General features: G+C 26.7%; 2 protein-coding genes across 2 annotated transcripts; both read left to right on the top strand.

Moving 5' to 3' along the window:
• The first annotated feature begins 494 nt into the window (after positions 1–494).
• On the top strand, positions 495–3,766 carry LOC145942926 (odorant receptor 13a-like). The gene is made up of 7 exons (XM_083050093.1): positions 495–525; positions 726–995; positions 1,258–1,726; positions 2,145–2,244; positions 2,351–2,476; positions 3,129–3,284; positions 3,713–3,766. Exons 1-7 carry the CDS (start codon positions 495–497, stop codon positions 3,764–3,766), a joined length of 1,206 nt encoding a protein of 401 aa, XP_082906219.1.
• A 6,157-nt stretch (positions 3,767–9,923) lies between these two features.
• On the top strand, positions 9,924–13,084 carry LOC145943075 (odorant receptor 13a-like). Its single transcript, XM_083050351.1, has 7 exons — positions 9,924–9,954; positions 10,157–10,426; positions 10,670–11,138; positions 11,632–11,731; positions 11,832–11,957; positions 12,466–12,621; positions 12,945–13,084. Exons 1-7 carry the CDS (start codon positions 9,924–9,926, stop codon positions 12,996–12,998), a joined length of 1,206 nt encoding a protein of 401 aa, XP_082906477.1. The 3' UTR covers positions 12,999–13,084.
• The last annotated feature ends 749 nt before the right edge of the window (positions 13,085–13,833 follow it).

Raw genomic sequence — 13,833 nt, 5'->3', positions numbered from 1 at the left:
GAGAGAAATATATAGTATAGAATAAAGATTGCATTATAGCTTTCTATCGTACTACTATTATTATTTTTTTTTTTTTTTTTTATAGTTTGCAGCTTCTCTGCATTCGCTACACGAAAAATATTTCCCACTATCAAACATGCAAATACATTATTATCTCTCGCAAAGTGAACGCAAGTAATAAAGTATTAGAAAATATGAAAAAAAAACTTTATAGATAAGTTCGACATTTTTTCAACGGTATATAAAAGAGAGAATACATCTCCCTCTTTATTAAAACAGATGTTCGCATCTATTATTATGGTCATGAAGTTTTGTTACGAAACAGGCAACTTGTTAGCAACTGAAAGTAGCATCTTGAATATTTAATGCATCCATCGACGAAGCAGACAGGTTACTGCACTTTTTTCTTGAGCATGCGTGATGTTTATATCATTATAAGGTGGGAAGAATACTATGGTCAACACCTCTTCTACACATTCATGTTAGTCTTCGATATGGACATGTCGGAATCTTCAGGTTACAGAGGTAAGAAACCTACATATGTCATACATTTTTCATTTAAAGTGTATGTTAAATTTTCATTATACTTTAAAATTATTATTCTATTATATGTTATATATTCACATACATATACATTGCATTTTTATCATTTTTTCCCAAAATTTTACGATTTTCATATTTTGAAATCAATACTCAAACTTCTTTAATAAATGTTTTGCTTAAAGATTTCGTATGGGCTATTCAATTAAATCGTCTAAGCCTAGAATTGATCGGCTTATGGCCTAACATTGATAGAGTCGCTAAAAGAAGACTCGGTCCTGACATTCGTATGGGTTTCACTTTTATTATGATAACAATTGTCTCTGGTATTCCTCTTATACATGCACTTATACGAGTTTGGGGCAATATGATGCTAATGATAGACAATTTACGAATTACGTTAACCATGCTGACGATTTTATTAGAACTTGTTATCATGCGATACAAACAGACAGGTATGTCTACAACTATTTGATGTAAAGCATTCACATTTCAGTTCTTCGTAAAATTCTTTTTAGAGCGTTCGACTTATTACTATAGCCGCATATCAGATTATGATAACAAAAGAAATGTACATGATTTATTATCACAATGTATTGTATTGTTGGAATAAATTATATGTATATACGCTAATTTTTTTTCAATATAATGTTAACAAATAATTGCTAATGTAATTCGATATCTTTTTACCGATATAGCATTTTTTATATTTGCAAGTTCTGTCATCCATCATAAATATGATAGCGGAGGATTGGTTAATGCTAAAGTTAAGCGCAGAGAGAAACGTAATGATAAAACGCGCTTGGACCGCTCGACTAATTATAATTAATGGTTTTGTTATAACAATATCGGCATTTGCTTTACTCATCATTATTCCTTGTTTCAACGTACCACTCAGACATATAACGAATCTCACGGATCGAAACAAGCCATTACCTTTACAAACTTATTATTTGTACGACACTGATAAAAGTCTGCAATTTGAGTTGACGTTTCTTGCTCAAGCCATAACGACCTTACTAGCAATAATCGTTTTTGTTGGCATAAATGCATTTTTGGGATTTGTGATTCTTCACATGTGTGGTCAGTTGGAGAACTTCAAACATCGACTAATTAGTTTGGCCTCGTGTAAAGATTTCAACAAAGCTTTAAGTAGCAGCATAGTCACTCATTTACGTCTAATCAGGTGGGTTTTGATTGTAACAAATGAAATTTCTGCAGAATTTCTGAGAAAGTTGAAATCCTAAAGAAGGATTTTTTAATTATTAAATAATAAATTATAGACATTGTCTCTCTCTCATTTTAAACTTATTATTAACTTGTATGCTGATACTTTTAGCGTATTATATGTCATAGTTATTATTCAATTTGGAATCGGTTGTTTTTTTACAAGAATTGCTCTTTTGAGACTTCTCGTTTATTTTTATTATAAACAAGATTTAAAGACTATTTATGTCCGCATTATTATTAAAAAATGCCGAAATATAAACTTGATAAATAATGTATAAATATTAAATAAAAATTATTTTTATATGTAATTATTACTATGTCCAATATGAGAATATTAATATAATATGTTTTTGTATATAAATACGTTCATGTAGATATGCCAATAATATCGAAAATACATTTACATTTATATTATTCGTATGTGTACTCCAGTTTGGTATAGCATTTTGTCTATGCGGATTTATATTTCTTACTGTAAGTTCTAGTATAACATATATTTTGTGTTGACGTACATGTGGCGTGATTGTCTCCTTAATTCATATCAATCTGTTTTTATTAACTGATGAGATGTATTATTTAGGTAATTACTGACGAAAATGTGAATGATGCAAATATTTCACAAATAACTTACTCGGCAGTTGTTCTTATCTGTTTACTTATGCAAACGTTTTTCTACTGCTTTGGCGGAGAGTTAATAACAGAACAAGTAAGTCGCATATATATTCATATATACAATTATATATAATTAGCATTGTACATTGTATATATATAATCATTTTTGTAATTTAAAATAAGAATATGAATTATATATATAATTATAATTTTGCATAAATTAATATTTTTTATATGTAGGTATTTGTTTTTGCCATATGCTATATGATTGATTAATTATGATGCTATGTAACTATTAATCCTTTACTATTTTGTACATTATTGTATATATTTAATAAACATATATTTTATAGAGCTATTTTCATAAATGTTAATTATAAAGATTAATTTATTAGATTAAATAAGTTTTTTTATTTTTAATGTTTTGTAATAAAAATAAAAATATTAGGATAAAATTAAAATTAAAATAATTATTTAATTTTCAACGTTTTTGAAAGTAATTTATAGTAAATATATTTATATTATGGATATTTAAATATTATTATAATTACAAATACATACATATAATTAATTAATGTTATTGTTTATATACATATATTTATATTTTTATCGTATATCCATATATGTACATATACATATATTGTAATTTATATATGTATTTAATATAAAATATATATATGCATATATACAATATATATATATGGGTGTGTGTGTGTGTGTATATATGTATGTGTATTTTTATTAAGTGCGACGCAGTATACCGTACTATTTGCGATCTGGAGTGGTATAGATGGAAGTCACACAAAGCGAGAAACCTTATTTTACTAATGTTACTAACCAAGGAACCCTTTCGCATTACTGCGGGAAAAGTTCTTCCGCTAACGATGACCACTTTTTGCAGCGTAAGATTATTAATAATCAACTTTTACATATTTATCTATGGCTCTAATGAAATTTAATTATTAATTTTTATCCTTTAAATCTGTGGAAGAGAGATAATTATATTTAATGAAATATAATAAAATATTAAATAAAATATTTTTCTATTCTATTTCTAAATATTTTAAAATATTTTTATATTTTAAAATATTTCATAATAAAATATTGAATAAAATATTTTTTTTAATATTATAATTTTTATCTTATTGTTAGTATTAAACTTTTATCACAAGAGAGAGTATCTTCCCTCTATGCATGTAAATATAAAAAAATGTTTAACATGTAAATCAAAAAACACATAGTTTATATTATTATATATTTTCGTTAAAAATTATATTTTCTTTTTTAAAATCTCTCTACTTAAATAAAGATATATGTATATCATTTTCAGCTATTGAAAACATCGGCTGGCTACGTATCTATCCTACTAACAATGCGGAATTGAAATTCATATAGCAATGTAGCATTATTCATCAACTTGAGATTCTTGTGTTGTCTTCTTTTCAATCCGAATAAAATGGAACATTTTTCTTTATTGTATTTTTTTACTGCTTAAGCTTTTGCCATTCTTGTTATAGCACGTGGCAATAAAAGCTCTCGCACCGAAATCACTGAATTTTTCCGCGCTTTCTCTTTCTTCTTTTTGCAATACGTGACGAGGCCTTTTCTTTTACAGAAATAACAATGTATTTAAGAAGATTTCTTTCTTTCTCTGCGCATAATTTTCTTCATATTTCTTTTCTCTCTTAGCTCTATTAATTAATTATTTTTTCATTTAAATGGAGAAAGTGAAAATGCACTGATATATTTTTCTCTGATTTTCTGACAGATATTAAAATGCAAAATTTTGTATTAACATAACGTAAGTTCTTATTTTATAACCGTTTTAATGTTATATCCGTTGGTAAAAAAATATAATTTAATTATAAAATCTTAGGAAATTTAGATATTGAAATTATAATTAGAAATATAACATGAAGCCATGGTCAATATATTATTTGTTAAAAAATTTTATCTCATAGTTTTGTAGAAAAGTTATATATAGATATGTTTATTTTCAGCTAATAAAAACATCGGCTAGTTACATATAATATTTTTATTGGCAATGCAGGATTAAAGGAAAATCAAACTGACATTTTAGTATTACATTTTAGCATTACATTAATTCAAGTAAATGAGGAATAATATTTATTTTCCTCGACTTAAAATTACTAATAAAAGGCAATAATTATATATGTTTTAAAAAAAAGGAAAAATCATATTATTTACTTCAATGTTTCTTATTTTACGTAAGAATATTATTCTTGTTTGAATATATCATTATCATCGTTGTTTTAAGAATAGTCCGATCAAGTCCAATCTATGATATCGCGTTTTTCTCGGGCAGAGAAGAAATGATACTCTTAATTTAAAATTTTCTGCGTCCACAACTGCACTTATTGTTATATGAATAAATGTGTTCTTGTACGCGAAACATACGTAAGAGCGACATTCTATATCTCCTTTATTGCAGCCTTTTCTTCCTTTTTTGCTGCAGTTTTTGCTATATAGAAAATTGTTTCCACTACATAACATGCAATTACATGCCACTGTATTTTCAAATTAAATGCGCGTTCATGGAACGTTACAAAGTATGAAAAAAATGTTAGTACACGGTATTGCTACATTCGACGAAACAGTTTGTAGCGAAACAGTTTACTTCCCGCCTCCTCATAAGCAGACGTTCGTAACTATTCTTATAATTTACCAAATCGTAATAACTCATTTACGTCTTATCAGGTGGGTTTTGCTTGTAACAATACAATGAAATTTCAGCAAAATCTCAGAGAAAATTTAAGTTCTGGAAAAGAACTTTTTAATTTTTAAATATTATATTACATTATCTTTTTGATATACTTGTTATCGATTTGCATATTGATATTTTCAACGTATTATATATCACAGATTTCTTTTATTCTTTCTTTTTGATACAATTTGGATTTTCATTTTACAAAAATTTTTAAGACTTCTTGTTAGTCGAAATTTTTGTTTTTATTTTTATTGAACTACAGAATTTGAAGACTATTCATGTCTGCATTATTATTAAAAAATGCCTAAGTACAAATTTGGTAAATAATCCAGTATTAAATAAAATAATATTTTTTGAAATATCTAATTATTATGTACAATTTTAGAATTTTAATATAAAATTTTTTTACATATAAATATGTTTATGTAGATATGCCAATAATACCGAAAATATATTTACATTAATATTGTTTTTATTGGTACTTCAGTTTAGTATCGTACTTTGTCTATGCGGATTTGCATTGCTTACTGTAAGTTCCAGTAAGGTTATTTATTTTATTGACGTACATGTCATGTGATTGTTTATACATAATTTATACTTATCTATTTTTGTTAATTAACAAAATATGAAATTTAGATGATTACTGACGAAAATATAAACTTTACAAATATTTCGCGAATAAGTTACACTGCAATTTCTGTCATCTGTACTTTGCATACTTTTGCAAACGTTTCTCTACTGCTTTGGCGGAGATTTAATAACGGAACGAGTAAGTACACATATTCTCTCTCATATATACAACATAATTAACATTGTACATAATCAATTTTATGTTTCATAATAAACCTGTATAATAATTTATGTTTTATTTATAATATCATATTCTTATAAAAATGAATACTTTTTGTATGTATATAAGTTGTATTTGTAATATACTATGGATCAATTATTTATATACATGTATATTATATGTATATATATATCTTATATATACAGAATGGATCACTGATGATGTTACAAGCTAATATTGCTGAAATTTTGAACGAGATATGCATTACTTACTTATTTTCCACTGATTGAAGCGGACATTGTTTGATGAAGTTCATTTTTTCTAAACGAAGTCGTTAATGTTATTTCAAAGATACATTGTTTTTTTAAACTAACAAGTTCTTTTTATTACGTACAATCACTGGCGGATCCTGGGGTGAGGGGGTTTGGGGTTAAAACCCCCCCTTGCAAATTAAAAGAAACACTATATGTAAGATAAAGAACGGGCTAATTAAGAGCCGAGCGCGGTAAGAGAGGCGCAAACATTTCGATTAATATAGATTTATTTAGTACGACTGCAGTCGTGCTTTGCCCTTGTGACTCTTGACTGTGATTTAGTTAATAAGATGCTGAAGATGGTCCAAATCCATGGACCGAAATGTACTAAATAAATCTATATTAATCGAAATGTTTGCGCCTCTCTTACCGCGCTCGGCTCTTAATTAACCCGTTCTTTACCTTACGTATAGTTTTACTATCAGAGCCTTTTTTCTATATCTTTTAAAAGAAACAGTTTTGCTGAATTTGTTTAAAAAATATAAATAAAGAAAAACAAACATTAAAGAGCTATCGACGTCAGGATCCGCTAGTGTATATATATATAAATATAAGATACACTGTAAATTATACTCAGTACGCATTCAAGGAGTTAAGTGTAGATTAAGTCAGACATAGGACGATATAATGAGATAATTTCATTGCACGAAAATAATTAGGTGAAATTCTTTATATCTATATAATATATATATAATATATATATAATATATATTATATAGATACAAAGAATTTCGCCTAATTATTTTCGTACAACAAAATTATCTCATATCATTTCGTCCTATGTCTGACTTAATCTACACTTAACTCCTTGAATGCGTAATGAGTATAATTTACAGTGTATCTTATACATACATATTGTACATATTATCTCTATATATATATATATATATATATATATATAAAGAATTTCGCCTAATTATTTTCGTGCATGAAATTATCTCATCATTTCATTCTATGTCTGACTTAATCTACACTTAACTCCTTGAATGCGTAATGATTATAATTTACAGTGTATTTTATACTTTTATATATATATACTTTATATATATATTTTATATATATATATAAAAGTATAAAATACACTGTAAATTATACTCATTACGCATTCAAGGAATTAAGTATAGATTAAGTCAGACATAGGACGAAATGATGAGATAATTTTGTTGTACGAAAATAATTAAGCGAAATTCTTTATATCTATACAATATATATATATATATATATATATATATATATATATAAGTATAAGAAACACTGGAAATTATACTCATTACGCATTCAAGGAGTTAAGTGTAGATTAAGTCAGACATACGACGAAATGATGAGATAATTTCACTGCACGAAAATAATTAGGCGAAATTCTTTATATCTATATAATATATACAATATGTGTGTATAAGATACACTGGAAATTATACTTATTACGCATTCAAGGAGTTAAGTATAGATTAAGTCAGACATACGACGAAATGATGAGATAATTTCGTTGCATGAAAATAATTAGGCGAGAAATTCTTTATATCTATATAATATATATATATATATATATACACTGGCGGATCCTGGGGGGGGGGTTAACCTCCCCCCCTTGCAAATTAAAAGAAACAGTTTTGCTGAATTTGTTTAAAAAATATAAATAAAGAAAAACAAACATTAAAGAGCTATCGACGTCGATCCTGGAATAAAAGCTAATCATGAAACCAAAAATATTAAATAAAATAATTTTGCAAAATTCCCCCATTATCGACGTCAGGATCCGCTAGTGCGTACAATTATAGCTCGTCCCTTGACGAGTAAAATGACCACATATAGTCAAGATCATACTATAATTACAATGAAAAAATAAAAATGTAAAAATGTTCAGTTCTTGTTACAAACAACGTTCGAAAAATTACTGTCACGTAAAGATACACCTTATGAAAGTGTAACACTCCAGATGTTAACTGCAGTGCAAAGTTTATTTTTGCGTCGAATGTAGGTGCATGTTTACTTGCGAATGACAGTAATTTCGAACGTTGTTTTTAACAAAAAATTGAACACTTTTATTTTTTTTTATAATGACCTTGATTTTTTTTTATATAACAATGGTATAATGACCATGACCATGTGTGGTTATTTTACTCGTCGAGGGACGGGCTATAATTGTAATAAAAAAAACTTGTTGTTAGTTAAAAAAAACAAGGTATCTTTGAAATAGTATAACGACTTTGCTTAGAAAAAATTAACTTGATAAAATGCTTGCTTCTACGAACGATTGCTACAAAATAAGAATTGTATATCTCGTTCGCTCTTTAAGCAATATTAACTCGTAACCTTTAGTGATCCTCCCTGTGTAATGTACATATATTTATTAAGTGCGACGCGGTATATCGTACTATTTGCGATGTCTACTTATTGCAGCGTAAGATTATTAATAATAATAATTATTATTAAATATTTTTGTAAAAAATTATTATTTTTATTCACATAAAATCTCTTGAATATAATAATATCTATTATTTTCAGCTATTGAAAACAACGGCCAGATATGTATCTTTTTTACTAGCAAAGCGGAATTGAAATTTATATAACTATATAGCATTATTTAGTTGATAAAGAAAATGAGAATTAAATTAATATATTTATAATTAATATATTATATTAATAATATTGCAGAAGTATTATATAATTTTATACTGTTTATGCTTGATGTGTATGATATTTATTGTAAAATAAATTATCGTGTGACATAGTATCCATGACAGGTATGCTGATAAGAACTTGAAATTCGTGTGTTACTTTCTTTTCAATGCGAAGAAAACGGATGTATATTGTTAAATCCTTTACTATATTGTTCATGCGTTTTTTGTACTTGTTATCGAAAAACTTCAGTTGGTTATACAATTGTTTTTATTACAACAATACAATATTAGGAATAAATTGATATTACATAATAGCATTATATTAAATGTAAATGAATATGAAGAATGAATATATTTTTCTCAAATTAAAATTACTAATAAAAGGTAGTATTTATATATATTATAGAAAAAGAAAAAATCATATTATTTACCCTGTTTCTCATTTTACGTAAAGGATGATATTCTTGTTTAAATATTACAATCATCATTGTTATAAGAATAGTCCGATATCAAGTCTATAGAACTTGATATCGCGTATTTCTCGTACAAAAAAGAAAGGATACTCTTCATTTAAAATTTTCTGCGTTCACAGCGGCACTTAATGTTACATTAATAAATGCGTTCTTGCACCAAACACGCGAAACATATGTAAAAGCAAATGAGACATTCTATATCTCCTTTATTGTACCCTCTTCTTTCTTTTTTGCTGCAACTTTTTGCTACACAAAAAATTTTTTTCACTACATAACATGTAATTACGTGCCACTGTGTCCTCAAATTAAATGCACAGAACCTTACAAAGTAAGAAAAACTTTTAATTCGAGTTCGACGATATACAGTATGACAATATACTTCCCGCCTTCTAAAAAACAGAAGTTCGTACCTATTCTGATGGCTATAAAGTTTTGTTACGACACAGGCAACTTGTTAGCAACTGAAAGTAACATCTTTAATATTTAATGCATTCGTCGATGAAGCAGCCAGGTTATTATACCCTTTTCACGAGCTTGCGTGACAGTCAACTCATTATAGGATGGGAAGAAAAGCACGGTCAACACTTCTTCAACATATGCACATTAACCTTCAACATGGACATATCGAAATCTTCAGGTTACAAAGGTACTAAGTCTATGTCATACATTTTCCACTTATAATATACGTTATATTTTCAATATGTTTTTATGTTAAGATTGTATTACAAATATATTGCTTATATGTACACATAAGTCCATTGCATTTTCATTTTTTGAGAAAAATTTACAATCTACATACAAATTTGTAATTACTACGCATGTTTTTAAAAAAAATGTTTTGATTTAAGATTTCGTATGGGCAATTAAAGTAAACCGTCTGTGTTTAGAATGGATCGGCTTATGGCCTAAAACTGATAGAGTCGCTAAAAGAAGACTTGATTCTGACATTCGTGTAGGTTTCGTTTTTATTATGTTAGCATTTGTCTTTGGTATTCCTCTTGTACATGCGCTTATACGAGTTTGGGGCGATATGCCGCTAATGATAGACAATTTACGAATTACATTACCTATGCTGGCGGTTATATTAGAACTTGTTATCTTTCAACGGAAACAGACAGGTATGTCTGGAACTGTGTGATGTAAAAAATTTTCATTTTTTTTTTCGTAAAATCCTTTTTAAAGCGCTTATTACAACTTATCCTTATAAGCTTATCACCACACATCAGATTATGATAATAAAAGAAATGTATAAATGATTTATTATCACAATCTATGGTGGAATAAATTATGTAATAAAACAAGTAACTGTTAATGTGATTTGTATTTCTCAAGCTATCGATATAACGTTTTTTATATGCAAGTTCTGTCATCCAGCGTAAACATGATAGCGGAAGATTGGTTAGCACTAAAGCTAAGCGCAGAGAGAGCTGTAATGATAAAGCGCGCTTGGACCGTTCGACTATTAATAATTTATGGATCTATTATATTTATGTCGGCAATGATTTTAATCATCGTTACTCCTTTTTTCGTCTTACCACTCAGACATTTAACGAATCTCACGGATCGGAACAAACCATTACCGATGCAGACATATTATCTCTACGACACTGATAAGAGTTTGCTATTTGAGTTGACATTTTTCACTCAAGCCTTAGTGCTCTTTCTAACACTGGCAATTCACATTGGGATAAACGGATTCTTTATATGTATGATTTTTCATATTTGCGGTCAATTGGAAAATTTCAAAAATCGGATGGTCAGTTTGATCTCGTGCAGAGATTTCAATACAGCTCTGAGTAACATCGTAATGGCTCATTTACGTCTTATTAGGTGGGTTTTGTGGGGATTGTTACAAAACAATATAATTTAATCAGAATCTCTCTGAGAAAATTTAAGTTCTGGAAAATAATTTTTTTCAATTTTTAAATATTAAATCTTTTTTAGACATTATCTTCTTCATGTATTACCCTTGTTACTAGTTTTAATACTGATACTTTTAATGTACATGTGATTATGTGTCATAGATTTTTGCTTTTCATTATTCTTTGTTTTTATTCAATTAAATCGATTCTCCTTTTGCAAAAGTTGCATTTTCAAGGTCTTAATTATCGAAATTTTTTTTTTATTTTTATTGAAGTACAGGATTCGAAGACTATATTTATGTTTGCATTATTATTAAAAGTGCCGAAATACAAATTTGCTATATAATGCACTGCGATAATAATACTAAATAAAAAAATACTTTATTTGTAATTATTATGTACAATTATTATGTACAATTTGAGAATTTCAATATAAAATCTTTCTAAATATGTTTACATAGATATGCCAATAATACCGAAAATACATTTACATCAATATTGTTTATATTGGTACTTCAGTTTGGTGTCATATTTTGTCTATGTGGATTTATAATGCTTTCTGTAAGTTCTAATAATATTTTATTGTCGTACATGCGTAACGTGATTGTCTACTTTATTTATATCGATCTCTTCTTATTAATTAACGAAATATGTTATTTAGGTAATTATGGACGAAAATATAAACAGTTCGAATATTTCACAAATAAGTTACTTGATAATTGCTGTTATTTGTTTTTTTACGCAAACGTTTCTCTACTGCTTTGGCGGAGACTTAATAAGAGAACAAGTAAGTTACATATTCACGCACATATACAACATTGCATTGTATAGTGTGTATATACACAATCCGTTTTATGTTTCATAATAAGTCTATAATTTGTATAATCATATTCTAATAAAATAAATACTTTTTTGTATAAGTTGTATTTGAAATTAATCAATTATGTGATGTCGCTAAGTAATTATTAATTCTTAACTATTTTACACATTATTGTTTACATTTAATAAACATACATAATTTGACATATCCATTCTTATATAAATGTTAATTAAGTTTAATTCATTAAAATTAAAAAAGTTATATTGATTCTGATATTTTTTAATTAAAAATGAGAATATTAAAATTTGAAGAAATTAAAATAGCTATTTAATTTTCATTAACATTTATGAAAGTAAGCCACATTACATATAAATATTTCAATATTAATATAATTACAAACATACACATATAATTAATTAATATTTTTGTATATTTATATACAAATATATATACCTACATATATGTTTTTATTAAGTGCGAAGCGGTATACCGTACTATTTGCGATCTTGAGTGGTATAAATTGCAGCCGAGACAGGCGAAAAACATTATTCTAATAATGTTACTAACCAAAGAACCCTTTCGCATTACTGTCGGAAAAATTCTTCCGCTAACAATGACCACATTTTGCAGCGTAAGATTATTAATAATTTGCTTCTAGTTTAGTTATGCTTTTTCAAATCTAATATAATTTAATAATTAATTAAAAATCATTTAATCAAAAAAATTTTTGAAATGTTATAAATTTTGTCTAATTGTTAGTATTAAACTTTTAGCAAGAGCGAGATAATATTTACTCTCATTGTAAATATAAAAATATGTAAATATCAGAACTTATTGTAACAAATATAATAGAAAGAGCATAATTAATATTACTATATATTATTCTAAAAATTTATTTTTCTCATTTACATACATAAAATCTTTCTCTTTGAATAAAATATCTATAATTTTCAGCTATTAAAAACAACGGCCGGATATATATCTATTCTACTAGCAAAGCGCAATTAAAATTAATATAACAATGTAACATTATTCAGTTGATAAAGAAAATGGGAATTGAATTAATATTATTGCAAAAGTAAAATTTTATATCGTTTATGCTCAATGTATCATATTTGTTGTAAAATATATTATTGTTTGACGGTGAGATCATGTCCGCAATAGATATTCTCCGATAAGAACTGAAGATGATGTGTTGCTTTCTTCTCGATGCGATGAAAGCGAATCTATTGTTTAAATCTTTCTTTATTGTTTCGAGATGCAGAAACCAGCCAGATATCGTATTATTTTGTACTCGATGATGATGTGTTCAAACATTTGTTAAATTATAACTACAAAAATGCATTTTTATACAGATTTTAGCAGATCTTGTCAAATAAAAGAGATGAGACGGAACGAATAAAATGGTGGAATAAGAAAACTTGCGCGAAGAAATTCCAACATGTATGTATATTTATATATATATATATATATATATATATATATATAACATTATAACATATGTATATATGTATATTTCATTAACGCTAAACACAATGATAAGATACATGGTCTATTTGATTTGATATTCAGTCTTGTATAATATTAGTGGATATATCTACGTGACAAATATTCAGAAAGATATGCGTAACAACGTGTAATACGGATTCTATTTTTTTTTGATTGCAGTTTCACTCGATTAATCATGTCTTAATAATATTACAAACAAAATAAACTTTTAAATAGAAAAAGAGTACTTTGCTCTATTTATGTAAATATACAAATATTATAATGACATATACAACAGACAAACCGCACTTAAAAATATCATATATTTTAGTTAAAAATTATTTTCTTTTTTGTA

Source organism: Prenolepis imparis, unplaced genomic scaffold, assembly GCF_030444845.1.
Source record: "Prenolepis imparis isolate NDT839.2.m4 unplaced genomic scaffold, iyPreImpa1.0 SCAF_11, whole genome shotgun sequence".
Lineage (NCBI taxonomy): Eukaryota > Metazoa > Arthropoda > Insecta > Hymenoptera > Formicidae > Prenolepis > Prenolepis imparis.
Note: the sequence above shows the minus strand (reverse complement) of the source record. Positions and strands in the feature narration are given on the sequence as shown.

Excerpts from the sequence above, each read along its gene's own strand:
- LOC145943075 (XM_083050351.1), top strand. The coding sequence starts at position 9,924 with ATGGACATATCGAAATCTTCAGGTTACAAAG. Across the intron at positions 9,955-10,156 it reads GAAATCTTCAGGTTACAAAG|ATTTCGTATGGGCAATTAAA; the intron begins GTACTAAGTCTA and ends TTTTGATTTAAG. Across the intron at positions 11,958-12,465 it reads GAGACTTAATAAGAGAACAA|TGCGAAGCGGTATACCGTAC; the intron begins GTAAGTTACATA and ends GTTTTTATTAAG.
- LOC145942926 (XM_083050093.1), top strand. The coding sequence starts at position 495 with ATGGACATGTCGGAATCTTCAGGTTACAGAG. Across the intron at positions 996-1,257 it reads CATGCGATACAAACAGACAG|TTCTGTCATCCATCATAAAT; the intron begins GTATGTCTACAA and ends TATATTTGCAAG. Across the intron at positions 1,727-2,144 it reads ACTCATTTACGTCTAATCAG|ATATGCCAATAATATCGAAA; the intron begins GTGGGTTTTGAT and ends ACGTTCATGTAG.